Raw genomic sequence first — 23,997 nt, forward strand, 5'->3', positions numbered from 1 at the left:
TCTTCTCTGATTGCTGTGGCTAAAACTTCCAAAACTATGTTGAAGAAGAGTGGTGAGAGTGGCCAACCTTGTCTTGTTCCTGATCTTAGTGGAAATGGTTTCAGTTTTTCACCATTGAGGACAATGTTGGCTGTGGGTTTGTCATATATGGCCTTTATTATGTTGAGGAAAGTTCCCTCTATGCCTACTTTCTGCAGGGTTTTTATCATAAATGGGTGTTGAATTTTTTCAAAAGCTTTCTCTGCATCTATTGAGATGACCATATGGTTTTTCTCCTTCAGTTTGTTAATATGGTGTATCACATTGATTGATTTGCGTATATTGAAGAATCCTTGCATTCCTGGAATAAACCCCACTTGATCATGGAGTATGATCTGTATAATGTGCTGTTGGATTCTGTTTGCTAGTATTTTGTTGAGGATTTTTGCATCTATGTTCATCAGTGATATTGGCCTGTAGTTTTCTTCCTTTGTGACATCCTTGTCTGGTTTTGGTATCAGGGTGATGGTGTCCATCATTCTTGATCCCACGGAGCCTGTACTTCAGTGGGAGACAGATGGACACACAATGGCAGTACTTTGTGATAACCGATGGATTAGACGTATGTACAAATGGCAGTAGAAGGCAGTGAAGGAGGTCCTTGAGTGTGACAATATCTTTTCAACTCAGGAAAAAAAATGACCCTGGCTTATTTGCATTTACAAAGCATCCAATGAAGCAAACCGCTCCAAAGCATAGGGTCTAACATGGTGCCTCGCGTGTAGCAAAATACATGGAAGTGGAACAACGAAATGGACTAGGACATTGTGAAACGAACCTGAAGACAAGGAAAGAGTCTTTCTGAACCACACTCATGAGACCCTCTATATTTTATCAAAATGGACTTCATTCGCCCTCTCCTCCTTCTCATCCCCTCTCCTGAATGTTGGTGCTGTAGAGAACTTTGAATCAGGCCTCTCCTGTATTTCTCTGCTCTGGGTCCCTGGGCACTCTTATTCAATTATTACCTTGGTTCCAATTATTACCTCTGGTGTCGCTCCTAAATTCCTACCTCCAGCTTGGGTCTGTTAGTGCAATTGCTCATGAAATATCTCTTCCTGGAAATTTCACAGGTATCCCTATTTCATCATGTCCAACATGGAACTCATCATCCTCCTTACTTTTTCCACCCCTCAAGAACCTCTGGCTCTCTTTGTGTTCATTTCAAGAAATATTATCCAGTTGTCAAATTAAGCAGTGTGGGAGTCGTCCTTGATTCTCTAACCCAATCTATAACCAGACGTTTTCAACTCTGCCTCCTAAATATAACTCAGTTCTGTCTGTTTTTCTCTGCCTTGCTACCACCTGATCCAGGCTACATCACTTTAGACTTACAATGACAACAACGAACATCCAAGTGACTCCCTGCATCTACCTTCACTACCCCCATCTGCCTGCATATTCTCTGATGGATCCACAGTCAAGTAAGTGATCTTTAAAAAATGTAAACAAGATTGTGTCATTTGTTTCTTGCTAAAAGGCAATGCTAAATTAATTAGCTATTAATGCTATTTAATAATAGCATTAATATAAATTATAATTTATAATATTATATTAAAATAAAAATATATTATATATAATTATATATAATTATAATATAGATAATATATATAAATATATATTTTTTCATTTGCATATATAAATATATATATTTATACACATATAATATATATTTATATATATATTATCTATATTATATATTATAATAAAAATATAATAAAAAATAACATAATAAAAATATTATAAATTAATATAAATAATTTAGCAATTAATGCTAAAGGCAATGTGGTGTCCTAGATTGTATCCTGGAACAGAAAAAGGACATTAGCGGAAGACTCATAAAATCCGAAAAAAGCCTGGAGTTCAGTTAATAGTAATGTACTAATGTTGGTTTCTTGGTTTAAATAAATGTACTGTGGTTATATAAGATGTTAACATTAGGGGACAGTGGGTGAGGAGTACACAGGAACTCTCTGTAGTATCTTTGCAACTTTTCTGTAAATATAAAACTACTCCAAAATTAAGTTTATTTAAAAAAAAAAATTGTAGCACCATCGCCTTTTATGTTAGAGTCCAAAATCCTTAGCATGACCAGCTTTTGCTCTCCAGCCAAACTAAACTTATTATTTAATTCTTCCAGTGAGACAAACCTTTTCCTTGCCAGTATTCAGTGTCTGGCCCATTAATAAGTGCTTGATAAATGTTGGTTGAAAATTAATGAACATTACATTTTTAAATATCAAAAGATTGACTGTAAATTTGTGGATTGATAGATCTTGGGAATTTGTAAGCTACCTGAGTTGGGTTTTCAGTTGGAGGCAGGATGGCCCAGGCAGCACACCTGTAGTGGTATGTGACTTTCCTCAACTCCCCGTATCTCCCCTCCCTCGTCCCTTCCAGGCTGCTGTCCTTGAAATTCTGCACCAGGCCCCTTCCGAGCTTGGAGACCAGGTGCCCATTTATGTTAACGGGAGAGAGAAAAAGGTCTTCCCCCACCCACACTGCCCCGTCCCGTCTCCCACAACCCACCTGTGGGCAATTTAACAGTGGGTTCTGGAAACAACACTGCCTCCTTTCAGGTCTAACTACTAGAGTTATTCCAATGGCAGGAATTTCAAGCCACGTAAGAGAAGCCACGTCAGGCTGCCAGATGGTGGGGAAGATAGGCATGGGTATCAGAGCAGGCTTCAGACTAAAGGCAGGTAGACGGGATCAGGTGTTGTAATCACATTCGAGAAAAGGAGTCAAGTGAACCTCATTACACATTATAGAGCCCTGTTATAATAATACCCCTTATTACTACTCGGACTTGGATTTAACCCGTGACAAATCCTTTTCTCTCATGTGTCTTCCTTTCCCCTCCTAAGTCATCATTCTTAAAATAATGATGATAATAAGAAGTAACTATGACTAATTACTTTAGATCATCATTTCATCTAAGGTGTCCCAATCAGAATATTTCCAAACCCAGTTTTTCAGGTAAGCGAACTCATTCCCAAGGTCATATGCAGCTGATAAGAGGCAGATCTGCTATTCAAAGTCAAGTCTTTCTGGCTCCAAAACTCTTTTTCTGCCCTCCTGCAAGCTGCCTAGGGTGATCTGCTCTAAACACCACATCTCTCAATGAAGGACAAACACAATGGGTCTTTATAGAAAGGGAAGCTGGAGTATTGGAATCTTAACTGCAGGCAGGCTCCTCAGGAGGAAGCTGGAGGAGGGAGAGGGGCCAGGAGGTGTGGACTCCATGGGGTGTTTGTTTTCTCATCGTGTCTTGGTGATGGTAGACACTTTATTGCCCACAATCCATCTGGGAGCAGTGTTTTGAATATTCTGCCCCCCTTTCCCCCAACACGTCTTCCAAAATGATAGACAGAAGAATTTAATACATTTAATGCTTTTCCTTCCATTTACACTATCATAAATTACAAAGTATTGTTCACTTCACAAAATAAAACCATTTCCAGATAGTTTCTTGACAGTATCAAGAAGTACATAAGCTACAACAAACAAATCTGTACAGTTGGGAGGAACGATACTAGCAGGGACCAAGCAGAACCATTCTGACCCCCGTGTGCCAGCGGAGTCCATCCACATAGCCCTCAGGACTTTCTAGGATAACAACTGCACTGCCCTCTCCCCTCTCAGCTGGCTCATCACACAGTAATTCTCTTCTGGTCACTCCGAAACAAGACTAGTGAGTAATGACATGAATCATCTCAGATAATGAGAGGAAAAGACTTTGTAGTTGCGGTTAAGAAAAAAATTTAGATTGACAGTTTTTGACGTTTTAAATATTTTACCTATGTTACAAAATATAGAAATCTTGGTGTGGAAAGCTCATGCTAAGATAAATATAACCAATAAGATAGGACTGTAGCAATCAAATCATATTAAATTATTATCCATCAGAGTTACTTTGATCAAGGAGGAACACATATTTGTAAAAAAACCAAACATTCATTCTTACTTTAAAAAACAGGCTTGTTTATAAAACAAAAATGAAAAAAATCAACAATGACTCTGCAGATTCACTTCTCATAAATAGAAATGTGGCAAAAATGCAACTTGACATTAACAGATGAATTCAGAATGCTTGCCTGAAAAGAAAGAAGTGCTAACTTTTTACATGGCCCAGCTATAACCAGTGTTTCCAAATTATTTTATGTAAAATGACCACGTTCTGCATGTTCTGTGATGTACACACATGATATGGAAAGACTATGACCAATTCATAGAACATACTTTGAGATTTCACAAAATTTTTATGGAAAGAAAATTTGTGGATGTTTCAGACCATCCTACAATTGCTATAAACATACACCGTAAGACAGCAAAATGCCAGTGCTTAACAGCAAATCTATCAAAAGCAGGGACAGAGGTGGGAGGTGAAATTTCATTGCAAAGCACTGATAAGGACAGAGGTATGTCAAGATAATACTGCATTCATGGTAAACTTTTCAGGGATCGCAGCAAGAAGGCAGGACAAGGTACACAGGGTAATAATCAATGCACTGCATTGAGTTCTATTTGCTAAAATAAAGTAACATTCTTGCAGCTAAAATAAAAATACATTTTACAATATAAGTTTCATTTAACATTTAACATATAGAATTGTCTTCTTTTTGTAAGTGGAAAATGTATAACTGTATCAAGTACCTCTATGAATTAAGTTCCCTTTTATTACTGATAAGACTGAAGTTTAAAGGTCTACGTTGTTTTTTAATAAGTTAAAGAAAGATTTATTAATCACTCTTCCAGCAAAACAGACATACGAGGCACAGCAAAGACCCAGGCGAGGGCTTTTTCTCACCCTCATCCTTGCTGTTCTCCTGTGGAGGGGGCCAGTGTCTATGAGACACAGTAGCCGACATGGCGATCCTCTGTGGTCTAGGAAATTCCACCACTTCTTTGGAAAACCAGGTGTAAAAGATGTTTTTATTTCTTTAGCCTTATCAACTTAGATGGGGCTCGGGCCATTCAGCTCACTTCCCTGGTGGATTAAAACAAAACATCTTCGTTTTCTATTAAAATCTGCACAATCAGCTTTTGGTACCGCATGTCATGGAGGGTGGTGAGGGTACTGTCCTCAGGGGGCCTCATCAGGGTGGGCCCAAATACGATCCCCAGATTTTCAGCATTCATGAAATTGTCCTTTTCATTCAGAGTCACCCTGCAAGACAGACATATACACAGAGGCATTATACAGACTCGAGGGTGGATTTGTATACTGATTATGAACTTCTCTGGTTTGGGGATTTGCAAAAGAAAATTGAGAATTGGAAGTATACAGAAGTATTTTTTAAAAGGTAATTTTCTGACTAAAAAAAGTTTTAGATTATTGACATTGCCTTCAGCCAGTAGAAGTGAACTACTAAGTCAATCTGGTGTAGATACACTTTTTAAAATTATAAAATCAGTCCTTCTTACTAAATAAACGTGGAACTCTCAGTGAGGGAATACTGGTTTGAAGGGGCAGTAGATTGTTAGGTGGCCCATAGTGCATACAGATTCAGTCTAGGCTTGTATGGATGTCTTTTCTTTCCCTCTTGTCGCTGTCTACTGGTCTGTATGCTGGCAAACCAGGAAGCTGAGGGCAGATTCCCTGTCTGCTGGCAGGGCTAGTGCCTGAGGAGAGAGGTCAAGCCATCATCATGGGACTGGGAAATGGCTGGAATGTGGCCAAACGAAAAAGCAGTTGGATATTATTTCTAGTTCCCACAGGATGAGGTCTGGAGCAGTAATTATTGTTGGAATTGAAAATCGTCATTTCATCACTAATCACTAGGGAAATGCAAATCAAAACTGCAGTGAGGTATCACCTCACACGGGTCAGAATGGCCATCATCAAAACATCTACAAACAATAAATGCTGGAGAGGGTGTGGAGAAAAGGGAACCCTCCTACACTGTTGGTGGGAATGTAAATTGGTATAGCCACTGTGGAGAACAGTATGGAAGTTCCTTAAAAACTAAATATAGAACTACCATATGATCCAGCAGTCCCACTCCTGGGCATATATCTGGAGAAAACCATAATTCGAAAAGATAACATGCACCCCAATGTTCATTGCAGCACTATTTATAATAGCCAAGACCTGGAATCAACCTAAATGTTCATTGACAGAGGAGTGGAGAAAGAAGATGTGGTACATATACACAATGGAATATTACTCAGCCATAAAAAAGAATGAAATAATGCCATCTGCAGCAACATGGATGGACCTAGAGACTGTCATAATGAGTGAAGTAAGTCAAAGACAAATATCATATGATATCACTTATATGTGAAATCTAAAAAAAAAATGGTACAAATGAACTTATTTACAAAACAGAAATAGAATGACGGTTGTAGAAAATAAACTTATGGTTACCAGGGGAAAGTGAGGGGGGTGGGATAAATTGGGAGATTGGGATTGACATATACACACTACTGTATATAAAATAACTAATAAGGACCTACTGTATAGCACAGGGAACTCTCCTCAATACTGTGTAATGACCTGTAAGGGAAAAGAATCTAAAAAAGAGTGGACAGATGTATATGTGTAACTGATTCACTTTGCTGTACACCTGAAACTAATACAACATTGTAAATCAACTATACTCCAAGATCTAGGGGAAGATGGTGGAAAGGTAAGACGCGGAGATCACCTTCCTCCCCACAGATACATCAGAAATACATCTACACGTGGAACAACTCCTACAGAACACCTAATGAACACTGGCAGAAGACCTCAGACCTCCCAAAAGGTGCGTGAGGAGAGGGGATTAAGAATGCTGCTTAAAGGAGCTCAGAGACGGGTGCGAGCCGCGGCTGTCAGCGCAGACCCCAGAGACGGGCATGAGACGCTAAGGCTACTGCTGCCGCCACCAAGAAGCCTGTGTGCGAGCACAGGTCACTCTCCACACCCCCCTTGCGGGGAGCCTGTGCAGCTCGCCACTGCCAAGGTCCCAGGATCCACGGACAACTTCCCCGGGAGAACACACGGCACACCTCAGGCTGGTGCCACGTCATGCCGGCCTCTGCCACTGCAGGCTCGCCCCGCACTCCGTACACCTCCCTCCCCCCGGCCTGAGTGAGCCGGAGCCCCCGAATCAGTGGCTCCTTTAACCCTGTCCTGTCTGAGCAAAGAACAGATATTTTTTCTTAATAATTATTTTTTTATTTTAATAACTTTATTTTACCTTATTTTCTTTTCTTTTATCCTCTTCTTTCTTTCTACTTTTTTTATCTACTCTTTTATCCTCTACTTTCTTTCTACTTACTTTCTACTTCTTTCTACTATCCTATTCTTTCTTTCTACTTTTTCTCCCTTTTATTCTGTGCTGTGTGGATGAAAGGCTCTTGGTGCTGCAGCCAGGAGTCAGTGCTGTGCCTCTGAGGTGGGAGAGCCAACTTCAGGACACTGGTCCACAAGAGACCTCCCAGCTCCACGTAATATCAAACGGCGAAAATCTCCCAGAGATCTCCATCTCAAAGCCAAGACCCAGCTCCACTCAACGACCAGCAAGCTACACTGCTGGACACCCTATGCCAGACAACTAGCAAGACAGGAATACAGCCCCACCCATTAGCAGAGAGGCTGCCTAAAATCATAGTAAGTCCACAGACACCCCAAAACACACCACCAGACGTGGACCTGCCAACCAGAAAGACAAGATCCAGCCTCATCCACCAGAACACAGGCACTAGTCCCCTCCACCAGGAAGCCTACACAACCCACTGAACCAACCTTAGCCACTGGGGACAGACACCAAAAACAACGGGAACTAAGAACCTGCAGCCTGCGAAAAGGAGACCCCAAACACAGTAAGATAAGCAAAATGAGAAGACAGAAAAAGACACAGCAGATGAAGGAGCAAGATAAAAACCCACCAGACCTAACAAATGAAGAGAAAATAGGCAGTCTACCTCAAAAAGAATTCAGAATAATGATAGTAAAGACGATCCAAAATCTTGGAAATCGAATAGACAAAATGCAAGAAACATTTAACAAGGACCTAGAAGAACTAAAGATGAAACAAGCAACGATGAACAACACAATAATGAAATTAAAAATACTCTAGATGGGATCAATAGCAGAATAACTGAGGCAGAAGAATGGATAAGTGACCTGGAAGATAAAATATTGGAAATAACTACTGCAGAGCAGAATAAAGAAAAAAGAATGAAAAGAATTGAGGACAGTCTCAGAGACCTCTGGGACAACATTAAACACACCAACATTTGAATAATAGGGGTTCCAGAAGAAGAAGCGAAAAAGAAAGGGACTGAGAAAATATTTGAAGAGATGATACTTGAAAACTTCCCTAATATGGGAAAGGAAATAGTTAATCAAGTCCAGGAAGCACAGAGAGTCCCATACAGGATAAATCCAAGGAGAAACACGCCAAGACACATATTAATCAAACTGTCAAAAATTAAATACAAAGAAAACATATTAAAAGCAGCAAGGGAGAAACAACAAATAACACACAAGGGAATCCCCATTAGGTTAACAGCTGATCGTTCAGCAGAAACTCTGCAAGCCAGAAGGGACAGACAGGACATATTTAAAGTGATGAAGGAGAAAAACCTGCAACCAAGATTACTCTACCCAGCAAGGATCTCATTCAGATTTGATGGAGAAATTAAAACCTTTACAGACAAGCAAAAGCTGAGAGAGTTCAGCACCACCAAACCAGCTCTACAACAACTGCTAAAGGAACTTCTCTAGGCAAGAAACACAAGAGAAGGAGAAGACCTACAATAACGAACCCAAAACAATTAAGAAAATGGGAATAGGAACATACATATCAATAATTACCTTAAATGTAAACGGACTAAATGCTCCCACCAAAAGACACAGATTGGCTGAATGGATACAAAAACAAGACCCATATATTTGCTGTCTACAAGAGACCCACTTCAGACCTAGAGACACATACAGACTGAAAGTAAGGGGATGGAAAAAGATATTTCATGCGAATGGAAACCAAAAGAAAGCTGGAGAAGCAATTCTCATATCAAACAAAATAGACTTTAAAATAAAGACTATTAGAAGAGACAATGAACGACACTACATGATGAACAAGGGATCGGTCCAAGAAGATACAACAATTGTAAATATTTATGCACCCAACATAGGAGCACCTCAATACATAAGGCAAATACTAACAGCCATAAAAGGGGAAATGGACAGTAACACATTCATAGTAGGGGACTTTAATACCCCACTTTCACCAATGGACAGATCATCCAAAATGAAAATAAATAAGGAAACACAAGCTTTAAATGATACATTAAACAAGATGGACTTGATTGGTATTTATAGGACATCCATCCAAAAACAAAAGAATACACATTTTTCTCAAGTGTATTCTTGAGAAACATGAACATGTTTCATGTTCTGAACATTTCAGAATGTTCCATGGAACATTCTCCAGGATAGATCATATCTTGGGTCACAAATCAAGCCTTGGTAAATTTAAGAAAATCGAAATTGTATGAAGTATCTTTTCCGACCACAACGCTATGAGACTAGATATCAATTACAGAAAAAGATCTGTAAAAAATACAAACACATGGAGGCTAAACAATACACTACTTAATAATGAAGTGATCACTGAAGAAATCAAAGAGGAAATTAAAAAATACTTAGAAACAAATGACAATGGAGACACGACCACCCAAAATCTATGGGATGCAGCAAAATCAGTTCTAAGGGGGAAGTTTATAGCAATACAATCCTGCCTTAAGAAACAGGAAACATACTGAATAAACAACCTAACCTTGCACCTAAAGCAATTAGAGAAAGAAGAACAAAAAAACCCCAAAGTTAACAGAAGGAAAGAAATCATAAAGATCAGATCAGAAATAAATGAAAAATAAATGAAGGAAACAATAGCAAAGATCAATAAAACTAAAAGCTGGTTCTTTGAGAAGATAAACAAAATTGATAAACCATTAGCCAGACTCATCAAGAAAAAAAGGGAGAAGACTCAAATCAATAGAATTAGAAATGAAAAAGGAGAAGTAACAACTGACACTGCAGAAATACAAAAGATCATGAGAGAGTACTACAAGCAACTCTATGCCAATAAAATGGACAACATGGAAGAAATGGACAAATTCTTAGAAATGCACAACCTGCCAAACTGAATCAGGAAGAAATAGAAAATATGAACAGACCAATCACAAGCACTGAAATTGAAACTGTGATTAAAAATCTGCCAACAAACAAAAGCCCAGGACCAGATGGCTTCACAGGCGAATTCTATCAAACATTTAGAGAAGAGCTAACACCTATCCTTCTCAAACTCTTCCAAAATATAGCAGAGGGAGGAACACTCCCAAACTCATTCTACGAGGCCACCGTCACCTTGATACCAAAACTAGACAAGGATGTCACAAAGAAAGAAAACTACAGGCCAATATCACTGATGAAGATAGATGCAAAAATCCTCAACAAAATACTAGCAAACAGAATCCAACAGCACATTAAACAGATCATACTCCATGATCAAGTGGGGTTTATTCCAGGAATGCAAGGATTCTTCAATATACACAAATCAATCAACGTGATACACCATATTAACAAACTGAAGGAGAAAAACCATATGATCATCTCAATAGATGCAGAGAAAGCTTTTGAAAACATTCAACACCAATTTATGATAAAAACCCTGCAGAAAGCAGGCATAGAGGGAACTTTCCTCAACATAATAAAGGCCATATATGACAAACCCACAGCCAACATCGTCCTCAATGGTGAAAAACTGAAAGCATTTCCACTAAGATCAGGAACAAGACAAGGTTGCCCACTCTCACCACTCTTCTTCAACATAGTTTTGGAAGTTTTAGCCACAGCAATCAGAGAAGAAAAGGAAATAAAAGGAATCCAAATCGGAAAAGAAGAAGTAAAGCTGTCACTGTTTGCAGATGACATGATACTATACATAGAGAATCCTAAAGATGCTACCAGAAAACTACTAGAGCTCATCAATGAATTTGGTAAAGTAGCAGGATACAAAATTAATGCACAGAAATCTCTTGCATTCCTATACACTAATGATGAAAAATCTGAAAGTGAAATCAAGAAAACACTCCCATCTACCAATGCAACAAAAAGAATAAAATATCTAGGAATAAACCTACCTAAGGAGACAAAAGACCTCTATGCAGAAAATTATAAGACACTGATGAAAGAAATTAAAGATGATACAAATAGATGGAGAGATATACCATGTTCTTGGATTGGAAGAATCAACATTGTGAAAATGACTCTACTACCCAAAGCAATCTACAGATTCAATGCAATCCCTATCAAACTACCACTGGCATTTTTCACAGGACTAGAACAGAAAATTTCACAATTTGTATGGAAACACAAAAGACCCCGAATAGCCAAAGCAATCTTGAAAACGAAAAATGGAACTGGAGGAATCAGGCTCCCTGACTTCAGACTATACTACAAAGCTACAGTAATCAAGACAGTATGGTACTGGCACAAAAACAGAAATATAGATCAATGGAACAGGATAGGAAGCCCAGAGATAAACCCACGCACATATGGTCACCTTATCTTTGATAAAGGAGGCAGGAATGTACAGTTGAGAAAGGACAGCCTCTTCAATAAGTGGTGCTGGGAAAACTGGACAGGTACATATAAAAGTATGAGATTAGATCACTCCCTAACACCATACACAAAAATAAGCTCGAAATGGATTAAAGACCTAAATGTAAGGCCAGAAACTATGAAACTCTTAGAGGAAAACATAGGCAGGACACTCTATGACATAAATCACAGCAAGGTCCTTTTTGACCCACCTCCTAGAGAAATGGAAATAAAAATAAACAAATGGGACCTAATGAAACTTCAAAGCTTTTGCACAGTAAGGGAAACCATAAATGAGACCAGAAGACGACTGTCAGAATGGAAGAAAATATTTGTAAATGAAGCAACTGACAAAGGACTAACCTCCAAGATTTACAAGCAGCTCATGCAGCTCAATAACAAAAAAACAAACAACCCAATCCAAAAATTGGCAGAAGACCTAAATAGACATTTCTCCAAAGAAGATATACAGACTGCCAACAAATACATGAAAGAATGCTCAACATCATTAATCGTTAGAGAAATGCAAATCAAAACTACAATGAGATATCATATCATACCAGTCAGAATGGCCATCATCAAAAAATCTAGAAACAATAAATGCTGGAGAGGGTGTGGAGAAAAGGTAACACTCTTGCACTGCTGGTGGGAATGTGAATTGGTACAGCCACTATGGAGAACAGTATGGAGGTTCCTTATAAAACTACAAATAGAACTACCATGTGACCCAGCAGTCCCACTACTGGGCATATACCCTGAGAAAACCATAATTCAAAAAGAGTCATGTACCAAAATGTTCATTGCAGCTCTATTTACAATAGCCCGGAGATGGAAACAACCTAAGTGTCCATCATCGGATGAATGGATAAAGAAGATGTGGCACATATATACAATGGAATATTACTCAGCCATAAAAAGAAACGAAATTGAGCTATTTGTAATGAGGTGGATGGACCTAGAGTCTGTCATATAGAGTGAAGTAAGTCAGAAAGAGAAAGACAAATACTGTATGCTAACACATATATATGGAATTTAAGAAAAAGAAAAAAATGTCATGAAGAACCTAGGTTTAAGACAGGAATAAAGACACAGACCTACTAGAGAATGGGCTTGAGGATATAGGGAGGGGGAAGGGTAAGCTGTGACAAAGTGAGAGAGTGGCGTGGACATATATACACTACCAAACGTAAAATAGATAGCTAGTGGGAAGCAGCCGCATAGCACAGGGAGATCAGCTCGGTGCTTTGTGACCACCTAGAGGGGTGGGATAGGGAGGGTGGGAGGGAGGGAGACGCAAGAGGGAAGAGATATGGGAACATATGTATATGTAAAACTGATTCACTTCGTTATACAGCAGAAACTAACACACCATTGTAAAGCAATTATACTCCAATAAAGATGTTAAAAAAAACTACAATAAATATTATTAAAAAAAAAAGAAAATCATCATTTCAACATCCATGTTCAAGAACTGCAAAGCCTTTAAAAGATGAAGTTCAAACTCCAAAGTTGGCTTAATACCTTCCAAGGAGAATAAAACTATGATCTCTCTGATATTTTGGTTTATGGATTTAGGTTTTAGGATGTTTCTAACAGATCTAAAAGGGATTACATTCTCCAAAGAAGAGCAAAATAGGATTAACATATGTTTAGGTTTTGCACAGAAAGCCATCCCTTTGTGTTTATTCTCTTGAAGCTAATTAAGACTAGCCATTTAGCATTATTTTAGGAAGGGTAATTCAGCTTGCATTACCTTCACCTTGCAAAGTTAAGAGGGAGGTAAGAAAGAAGACATACTTCACTTTCAAAGTGCTCGTATTTCCCCACTACATCAGGCACCACACCTGACCAAACAAGATGGCTAGCAAACCCACCATAGTAAAAATACTAAATAATTGGCATTTAAGATTCAACTGGCACGTCAGCATTTCTCCTGATAATGATACTTTGCCTTCCAAAGTGTAACAGTTGGGCACTGAAAGAAATAACTTAGAGCTATTTAAAAGCCACGCTGTCATACAGGTCTTTTTTTAATCCCAAAATTACTTGTACTCTTAAATTCAATAAATTAATCAGGGACTTCCCTGGTGGTGCAGTGGTTAAGAATCCACCTGCCAATGCAGGGATCATGGGTTCAATCTCTGGTCCGGGAAGATCCCACATGCCGCGGAGCAACTAAGTCTGTGCGCCACAACTACTGAGCCTGCGCTCTAGAGCCCACGAGTCACAACTACTGAGCCCATGTGCCACAACTACTGAAGCCCGCACGCCTACACCCTGTGCTCCGCAACAAGAGAAGCCACTGCAATGAGAAGCCCGCAGACTGCCACGAAGAGTGGCCCGCGTTCTCCGCAACTGGAGAAAGCCCGCGTGCAGCAACAAAGACCCAATGCAGCCAAAAATAAATAAAATAAATAAATTAAAAAAAATAAATTAGTCAAAATGGGACTCTTCTAAGCTACATGTTACACCCCTGATCACGTTGAATATGAGCAAGAGTTTATATGTTTTAAAGGTAGAAAAGTTTAAACCTCAATACCTTAGTGTTTCTACAGTGTTCTCCACTTGCTTCCTTTCACTTACTGAATGGATCTGTAAGTTGGTATAGACAATTTTTTTTTAAAAGACCAACTGATTGACTTCACTATACAAGTACAGTGAAGGAAAGAGATCGATGGTTTAGGTAAAAGAGTCTGGAACCAGAGACTTCGTATCCTGTGAACACCCATCTCCATCTGTCTCGCGTGCTCTCACACAGATAACCTGGTGTGCAGCCCTCTGTGGCAGGCACCCTCTGAGATGGTTCCCAGTGATCCCTGCCTCCTGGAATTCATACCCTTGTAACCCCTTCCCCTAGAGCACGGGCTAGACCTAGTGACTTGCTTCTAGCACACAGGGTATAGCAAAAGCAACGGGATATCACTTCTGAGATTAGGTTACAGAAAGACTATCTTTCATCTTGGGCGCTCGCGCTTGCTTGCTGTAAGGGCGGCCAGCTGCCATTTGGGTGAGCTGCCTATGGGGAGACCCGTAGGACAGGGAACTGAGGGTGGCCACCAGAGAACAGTCAGCAAGAGAGGCCTGCAGTCTAATAGCCACTGAAGAACTGAATCCTGCCAAACACCATGTGACTGACCTTGGAAGTGGATGCTCCCCGACTCAAGCCTCAGAGGAGGTTGTAGCCTGGCTGTCAGTTTGACTGCAACCTCATCGGAAACCTTGAACCAGAGGCACCCAGTGAAGCCACCTGGATTCCTGATCACAGAGACTGCGCGATAACAAATGGTTATTGTTTTAAGCCACTAAGTTTGGGGGCAGTTTGTCCCTCAGTGGTAGATAATTAACATGTCAAGTAAAACAAGAGATCAGAGTGGGAATGTGCTTGTCCAGAAGGAAGGCAGCCTCAGGAATCTGGGACTCTCGTAAGCAGGAGGACGAACAGAACACAGAGCACAAGGCTGGTGTGGGAGGAAGATGCAGAGGCGGAGGCAGTGCAGGCAAATGGTTAAGACACAGTAAGGGCCACGGCTCAGACTGGGTTTCAGTCCTGGCTTTACTGCATCTCTTTGCATCACTTATTGAACCTCCCCAGGTTTCAGCAATATCATCTAACAGTACCCCCCTCATAGAGAGAACACATCTAAAGAGCGCGGAGCAGCCCCTGCCACAGAGTGAGTGGCTGGCAGTTATGAAAGGGGCTGGACTGGGGAAGGCGGCCTAATTCACTCTGAAGGGCGGGCTGTCTGCTCAGCGGGTTGGGGAGGCTGTGAACTTTTCCTGATGCGTTAACTGCCCAGGGCAGGTAGGGACTGCAGAAGCAGCGCCGAGGAGGTGTGAACTTACTTCTTTAGGTGGATCATCAGGTACCGGAGGGTCTCATAGTGGGCAGGAGGAAGCAGCATCAGCACTTCGTGGACCGCTTCCAGCCTCTCATCCGCACTGGAGATTTCTGTGAAGATCACATGTAATGAATATTCGTGCAGTGTTGAAACATTTAAGTTTTCAGGGAAGTAACAAGAAGTTTGGTTTGTTCAGGTTGCAGAAAAAGGGGCAGTCTACTAACATTTCACTTAAAGTAATCGATGTGTTCCGTGTCTTGCCGTATTCCAGAAAAGGCTTTGAGGCTGGGAACCACGTGTGTGTTGAACGTCCACTGGCTGTGTGGCAGGAGGCTGCCCACGCCCCTTGCCCTCCAGAAACCTGCAGACCTGCAGATGCTTGCTGGTGGCGTATGCACCGACTGTGTTTTGCCCATCTTCTGAACACTGGATTTGCTAGAAAACTCACTATCCCCAGCTTTAGTTTAAATTGGACCACACCTGGGAGTGTTCTCTTGAAGCTGTCTACCAGCTCTTTCCGTGGCAGGCTTCCATGACGGAACACACTCTACAATGCGAGGGCACCGGCAGGTGAGCCAGCCAGCTCAGTCTGCACTGATGGCAGTTTTCACCAGAATGTTGGCACGGTTAAGCCCAGTGTGCCGTCCAGGTTAGGAAGTAGATAGTAGGTATATTAACAATGGGAGGGAGCCTGCATGCTTCTGCCTTTTAGAACTCTGATAGGTATTGGCAGCCACTCAAAGAAAGCTCCCCTGGTCACTCCTCCTGGGGCAGAGGGCACCCTGCTTCCAGAACCTTCTCCCCCAAGACCACCAGGACCCAGGAAAGAATGCTCTCACCAGGGAGTAGGGCCACAGCTCATCTGGAAAGTACACCTTGCACTAATCCCAGCCTGCCCCCATCTCTCCCCATCAGGCATCTTGTTATTATATTTAGCAACACATACCTTTAAAGGTTATATATTTTTTTAATAAAAAGTTCCTTGAGGTGTGCTTGACTTCTACGTCATTCATTCTAGCACCTAAATCTCCCCTTCCTCGCTGTGCTCCTGGACAAAGTGTAGTGCAATTCCCCCCACACCCCAACACACATATACACACTATGGTTCTCTCTCCTGACGGCGGTGACCCAAGTGCCAAACCCTGAATGAGCAGCTATGGACTGATGGAAGTCCAATGCTGACGTGCCATCCCTGGACCTGTGAGCTCAGCTCTCCAAGCCTAGCTTTCCTCCTCTGTACAATGGGATTAGAGTACGTGATTCATCAGGTAAATGGGAAGATTAAACAAGAAGATATTGGTGAGAGTTCCTAGTATAGTAGTTGACACAGTATATTCTGGGCCTATTACTAATTTTGAACAGCATCAACGTGCAAAACCTGGGGTATGACTTTAATTGATTAGCAATGGGATTCTGCCTAATAGATGAAAGTAGTTAATCTATACAGTCCTCATTGAAGAACATCTGATTGTTTGCTGCAGAACATTCTGCTTTCAACATATAAGAGTAAGCCTGACTGTGCTGGTTCCCAGCATAGGAGAAACGATGGGGAGAGACAGAACTGCCTGGCACCTAGCTTCAGCCGAGTAGAGCTGGCTTAGTACTGGGTCAACTCAGCTGGTGAACTACGCCTGGTTTTCTTTTAACTGTACCATTGTGCTCTCGCTTGGCAAAGCAAATCCTCATGCAATAATTTAATCAGGTCTGAGTTTTAATTTTCTTGAAGTCAAAAGCATTGCACTTAAAACTTTGGTGCCATTAAAAAATTAGTTCTCCATACTTACTTGCTGCTTCTATAAATTTGGAGTAGGTATCATAGGTGATGACAGGAATGGGTAAGTCTCTGAAATACAGTTTAAGGGCTCCAGTGATGATGTTTATGTCTGGATAGATGTTGGCAGATATATCGGCCTTTTCACCATCTGAAAAACAATCAATGATCCAATTCCTAATTAGGACCTTATTTCACCAAGTTAAAGCATGCCCAGAAAGAAAAAAAAGATCCAACAATGAATGCTCCTTTACAAGTTTCAGCTGACTACTTTGGCTTCTAATAACACTGAGATGCAGGAAGTAACAAAAGAAGTTTGGTGAGAGGGATTTTGGGTCTGAGGGTAAGTGCAGCCAAAAAAGTAGTGAAATAGACTTAAAATAGTTCTTTGGGTCCCAGCCCCTGGTAATTTGCTAAATAGAAATCTAGCACAGTAATTTGTATTCTAGACACCAAGGTTCATAACAGAATAACAATCTAATTTGAAGTAAAAAAATCAAGAATCTCTTATTTAGTATTCTTTGGACTTGGATTTGAAGATCACATACAGAAAATAATGGTTGAATATCTTCAGTTTCTAATGTCTCTTTCAGGCTTGCTGAAGTTTCTTTTCACTTGATTATTTCTCCCCTAGTCCCTAGGACTTTAATCTGGGAAACTTTAACCTTACCTCATGTATAGGTAATGTTATATTTCTTACTATTTTTACAATCATTCTGAAGACATTTTTTGACTTTTTGTTTTACCATTAGTAAATACCAGTCCAATTTAATTGTTGCAGTCTATAAAACTTTTTGGATAGAAAAATGTTTCAATCATATAGGGATTATTAGCATTTTCCTTTATACAGAGAATTGAAAGAACAAACGCCTCAGCAAATTTGGTTCTGAGGATTAAAAAAGCTCCTAATGTACAGAAAACAATAAGAGTGTAGCAGATATGCCATCTGATCCCCTTATTTATGTACTTAACAAATATTTATTGAGTCTACCATGTGCCAGGCACTATTAAGCCCTAGTGCATCAGAGAAGAAAAGACATACGGTTGTCCCTCGGTATCCAAGGGGGATTGGTTCCAGGAACTTCCCACTGTGTGGACACCATAATCCAAGGAGGCTCAAGTCTCTTATGTAAAATGGCTTAGTATGTGCATATAACCTATGCACATCCTCCAGTATACTTTAACTCATCTCTAGATTACTTACAATACCTAATACAGTGTAAATGCTACATAAAGAGTTGCCAGCATGTGGCAAGTTCAAGTTCTGCTTTTTGGAACTTTCTGGAATTCAAAAAAATATTTTTGATCCATGATTGGTTGAATCTACGGATATGGAACCTGCAGATACAGAAGGCCAACTGTACTCCCTTCAGATATAACTCTAGTTAGACTGGGAGTCAGGCCTGCAACTCAACAATTACAAGGAAATAAGAAAACTGCTGTGCTGGAGACATGTGGAAACAAGGGGGCGGGCAGAGGAAAAGGAAATGGAATTCTTAGGTCAGCTTGGGGAGGTTGGGGAGGAGTCATGACAGAGGAAAGACTTGAGCTGACACCTGATGAATAGGTAAGTGCTTGCCAGGCAGAGATGTGAACACATTCTAGATGGACAGAGCAACGTGAGCCCAGGTGCTTGTTCGTGAAAAGAGGTAGGGTGTATTTCAGTATTGCTGGGGTACAGAGTACAGACAGGAGGAACTGCTATGAGCTGGACCGATAGGGCAGCTAGATCATCAGAGACCTTGTCTACCACTCTGCAGAGTGCAGGTCCTAGCTAGTGGGCTACACGTTCCATCTCTGATTGGCTGTACCAGAAATATTTGGATCATTCAACAGATACACAGATTCTTGGGCTCACTCAGCTTCCTGAATGAGTCCCCAGGGTGGGCCCTGGTGATATGTATTTTTAATAAGTTCCCAAGTTGGCTCATGATATCTGACCTAAGAAAGCATATGGCCTAGAGGACGTGTGGCACAGTCACAAAGAACCAAAGGAGTTACCTCCTAAACTTCCCCTGCTTCACTGCCAGGGGTACCCCATCCCTATGCTCTCTTCTTTGGAGCTCTGGGAGAAGAAATCAAAGGGATCTGAGATGGAGGATGCAGAAGGTGCCCTGGTGCCATGTGAACTGACCATAAATGTCGGGCAACCAAGTCAAGAACCTTAATGGCACCGAATGCTGTCTGATCATTTTCAAGTAGTATTTTAAACTCACTTCCCCATATGGTCAACTGTCCACGACTTTTAAAGAAACACTTTCCCCAGAGAAGCAGAGAACTATGATATTTGTAAACCGTTACTCCTTGGCTTCCTAAAGGACAGCTCTCAGTAGCTCTAAAAACCCATTTCCGTTATGAGTAAAATCTGGTTCCAAAAGAGAGGATGCTAAGGATAAGTCATTTGGCACTCAAGAACGTGCAAGCCTACCTCTGTCAAATGCCATTTTGACATCTTCGATGTGTTCAGTAAACCCGGACACTCTATAAAGCCCTTCTGACTTTAATCCTGTTAAAAAAAGGGACAGACAGATTTTAACTTTAGCTTCCTAAAGCATCTAAAAGAGAATCTGATTTCCTGTCTACACTGCGCGCTATCAGGAAATGAGCAAACACAGTCAGTGCTCTTATGTATTACATACTGTCACGTCAGAACTTGAACTTGTCCGTCTTGGTTTCTGTGCAAGTCTGTCTTCATTTGCTTGTGTGGCAGTGGAGACCTCAGCAATCTGGTATTCCTCCTGCCTGGCTTTGCAAAGTGAACCCATGGTCAAGATTCTCATCAACCGTGGTCTCCTGCTTCCTTTGTTCATCTGACAGCTGGATGTGATTTCACTGCAGCAAACTATTTTCCTCACAGCATCATCTCAATCCATATGCCATACTGCATGTAGCAGTGTACTAGGTACACAGTACAAGTATGCATGTGTGTGGTACATATTATCCTGATTTTACTGGGACTATCCAGATTTTATAGCCTTATATGTTTCATCATAAACATGACAATATGTTAAATGTTTAACTACACATGATTGATTTGATTGGTATACCTTCAAATAAATGATCATACAAACAGATGCAGGAAAATAAAATTCTATTGAATGATTCTGGAAACTTGATCACTGTATATTTAGTCTAAGAAAAAAGATGTGGGTTCTGCTCCTAGATCTCATTGATTTGTTAAGATATTTCCAAAGTATCTGAAGGGATAGAGGACAAGATTTCAGACCTTTTACGTCAAAAACTAGCTGCTATCAAACTATAGCTACAGCAATAATAAATAAGCAAATAAATAGCTTCTACTGCTGCTGCAGTATACTCTATCAAACTCCTGATAACTGACATGCATTTCTGTTTTTCACATGTACTATCTGCCATATGTAAGGGCTGACATGGGGTCTGCATCAGAGACAACAAATGCATGGCATAAATCCTACCCCTCCTCTCTCCTGTGACCAGAGGAGACATTCTTAATTGACCTCAGCATTTTCTCCCACTGAGCCCCACTCAGTTTCAGAATCCGTCTCAGGACAGTTGTCTAGGATGCCACTACCGATCTACTGAATGGGCCCACAAGATGGGGCCCGGTGTCATCCTGTTCTAGTTGGTGGTGCATGTAAGCATGCTCCAGTCCAGTTGTAACCTGCACGGCAACAGAGGCAAGGACACAGTGGCACAGGGGAGTACAGTGCAGTGGACACTAACACTGCCTTTTGACAGAATAGGCCATGGGGAGGGTCTTACTCAGGAGCTATCTTTAAAGGACATCATGAAGGAGAGGCTGGAGTTTGCCAGAGTTAGCAGAGGCTGCCAGCTCCCCGTCCAATACTAGTTCTCCACTTCCTCTGTTGTGATAAAACCCTTGGTTTTTAGAACAACATCCACCGCAGAGGCCATTAACTCCTGGCCAGTGTGGAGAGAGCAGAAGTGATGTGTATAGTGCCTGGGTCATGAACTTGAAGAGAAAGGGTATGCCCTCTTGCTGTTGGCTGGAATGCAGGTGAGATGGTGATAACCATCTGGGACCATGCAGGTGAGGACAGCACTCAAGGATGACACAGCAACAGCCTGCAGGGCCTGGGTGCCTGTTCCTGGGCAGCTGCTCCATGAGCCCTGGGCTGCTGCCAGAGAGAGAGATTTCTAGCTTTTTGAAGACACTATTATTTGGAGTCTCTGTGACAGCATTGAAAGCTATGGGTTAAGTACATTGGTTAGACACACAGATTTGGAGGTGGAGTTAGGGGAGTTGGTCATTCCAAGAAAAAAACAAAAGAAATAACACAGTTGAGTCCTATTATGTTGGGCCCTGTACTAGGTCATTTATATGGATCAACTAATTTTAACCCTCATAACTACCTTAGGAGGTACAACTGATTCTGTTACTTTAAAGATGAGAAAACAGATATTCAAATGGAGTAAGTAACTTGCCCAAGGTCATACTATAGCTAATATGAGAAGGGGTTGGGAATCTAACTTCAAGTTCATGATCTTTTCACTCTGCCATATCATGCAGAAACAAGTGGTGGTAGAAGCATTTGGAGAACAATAAGAAGTTTGCTATGGGTGGAAGACAGGGTAAGATGTTGGCAGTGGTGGCAATGAAGCTGGGAATGGCAGCATCACGTGAATTTCTTCCAGCCCATCCTCTGGTTCTGCTCACATGCACAGGCCCCTAATGCCTGTAGCTCCAGTCCCTTTGCTGTGACTTCCGTATAAATTCCTCACTTGCGCTATTCTAGCTCTTGTACTAGACATGCTTAGTGCTGTGCTCCCCGTGGACACATTAGACACCAGATGTGGTAGTGACTTTGCCCAAATTATTAGGAGTCTCTGATGAGGATCCCTATGGGATGATCCCAGCTTCTTCAGAGAAGCACAGGTACTGATTGCAGGCTCTGGAGAGGCTGACGATCTGACCCTTTGGGGTCGCGGAGTCCTCTAAACAGCAGGACCCAGGGCTGCTCTTCCCAGCCACTCATCCAGAGTCAGGGCACCCCCCTCAACTCGTACTCAGCTCAGCCCCTGCATCGACACCTTCACCAGATTCCAAAGCTCCCATTCAGCTCTGACAGACACAGCAGTCAAAAGGCAGGAGGCATTTCTTACAATTTGAGATGAAATGAGCAAGTCTTAAGGGAACAGAATAGCTATCGTTTTCATCCTGTATGGAAGAGGGAATAATTTCCTATCTCTAAAAGCTTTGGGATAACAAGTTACAATATCCTCCTTTGCTTTGTTTTGGAAAGAATGGGATGGTTGGCGAATGCATAAATACCTGTAGAATATATTAAGCCAACTTGGACACAATGATGGATACCGACTATAGCAGGGTAAATACATGGCAACAATGGTAAAAGCCTTTCCAATTAACCAAATTACATCCAACAATCCAGTTCTCCCTAACCAGACTCTATCCACCATATCACTGAGCATTTTGATACTGAAAAGTGGCCGAAACACAAATAAAGGAAAGATGACTCAAGCATAATATAAAGAATCTCTTCTTTGAAATGTTTCTATCTTCCTTGCCTTCTCAATTTTCAATGAATAGATCTTTTCAATTTTTTTACTCTCCTCTTTGAAATAAACAGAACCAATACTAGGAGTGAATTTCTATATGGTAGAAAATATATGTGATGACCAAAAATTTCTTTACTTATTTAATAGAAGCACTTTCAAAGACTCGATTCAAACCTCACCTCTGCCATAAACCCTTTCTGAACTCTCCTCAGATAAGATTAAAATGTTTTCCTCTGTGACTCCGTGGTTTTTTTAAATAGTGTTTTGAATATATGTACTCACAGCATTTATTTATTTGCCCCCAACCCCTGATTCTGCATATTATGCTATGAATTTCCTGAAGGTGTGAACTCTGACTTTTATATCCCCAGTGTGTAGCACATGCTAAATGCTTAGCAAGTGTGTGTTAAATGCATACATGCATGATTTATGTATGACACAGAAATTGATGTCGTTGGTTGGATTTAGCATGTGCAGACCATTTCCCCAAGATCAGTACTGGAGAGTCAATTTAACAATTATAAGAAAGTCTCCTTGACAACAGTAAAAATAAAATCACTATAATAAGCAGGTGTTTTTTTTCCAAACCTCTTGCTTCAATTTCCCGAATGCATATGTCTACCACCATGGGTCTCTGCATGTTGTGGGCCTTCACGAGTGTTGTCAGGTCACAACAGTACACCTTCTTGATCCTCTTGAGATCAGGTTGGCAGTCATTGGGAACATGCTTGGAACACTGTTTGTGTACGTTCAATCCACAGTCTGTAAACAAAGAAGCCACATTACGCTTGCCTGGCCCTTTTGTCAAAGCTCAACACAAATTATATGTTACCAAAAATAAAAATGAAAACACCCGGAGTTTGCTATATCTCTCTGAAACATCCATCCCACTTAGAGGTGATGCTGTCCACAGATGAGTATGAAATCTATCTTTACTCATGAAACTTATATAATTCCATTTTTCTCAGTAAGCCTTCTCTGTGGCTGGACCATAAGAATAGAACATCTCATGGAGATAGTTTTGGTAATTAGCCAGGTTGTTTGTATGTTTTTTTTCCCTTTTGGAACTGGAAACTTTGAGTCCATATGAGGGCTTTTGGGTTTGGATTCCCAGAGCAAATTGTGTCTCATAAAGGGCACCTAGGACTTTTGCGAGGTTGTTTCCCTTAAGTTCGTGACACTCCTTTTACGGAAGACATGATGACTGTCTCTGTAGGAATCTCTAATCTTTGGTC

At 40.9% G+C, this 23,997-nt stretch overlaps 1 protein-coding gene across 3 annotated transcripts in view; it reads right to left on the reverse strand.

Moving 5' to 3' along the window:
* Positions 1–3,438: 3,438 nt before the first annotated feature.
* The window catches only part of CHN2 (chimerin 2), a gene marked incomplete at its 5' end in the record, with an annotated part of 331,632 nt that continues 311,073 nt past the window's right edge, over positions 3,439–23,997 (reverse strand). For all 3 annotated transcript variants that reach the window (XM_082661915.1, XM_082661914.1, XM_082661916.1), the window contains 5 exons: positions 3,439–5,209; positions 15,479–15,584; positions 17,259–17,396; positions 19,674–19,751; positions 23,351–23,524. In XM_082661915.1, coding sequence (XP_082518041.1) covers positions 5,038–5,209; positions 15,479–15,584; positions 17,259–17,396; positions 19,674–19,751; positions 23,351–23,524 — 668 coding nt within the window. In that variant the 3' untranslated portion in view covers positions 3,439–5,037. The remainder of the gene's footprint in view (positions 5,210–15,478; positions 15,585–17,258; positions 17,397–19,673; positions 19,752–23,350; positions 23,525–23,997) is intronic.

Source organism: Grampus griseus, assembly GCF_964374135.1.
Source record: "Grampus griseus genome assembly, chromosome: 9".
NCBI classification, from domain to species: domain Eukaryota; kingdom Metazoa; phylum Chordata; class Mammalia; order Artiodactyla; family Delphinidae; genus Grampus; species Grampus griseus.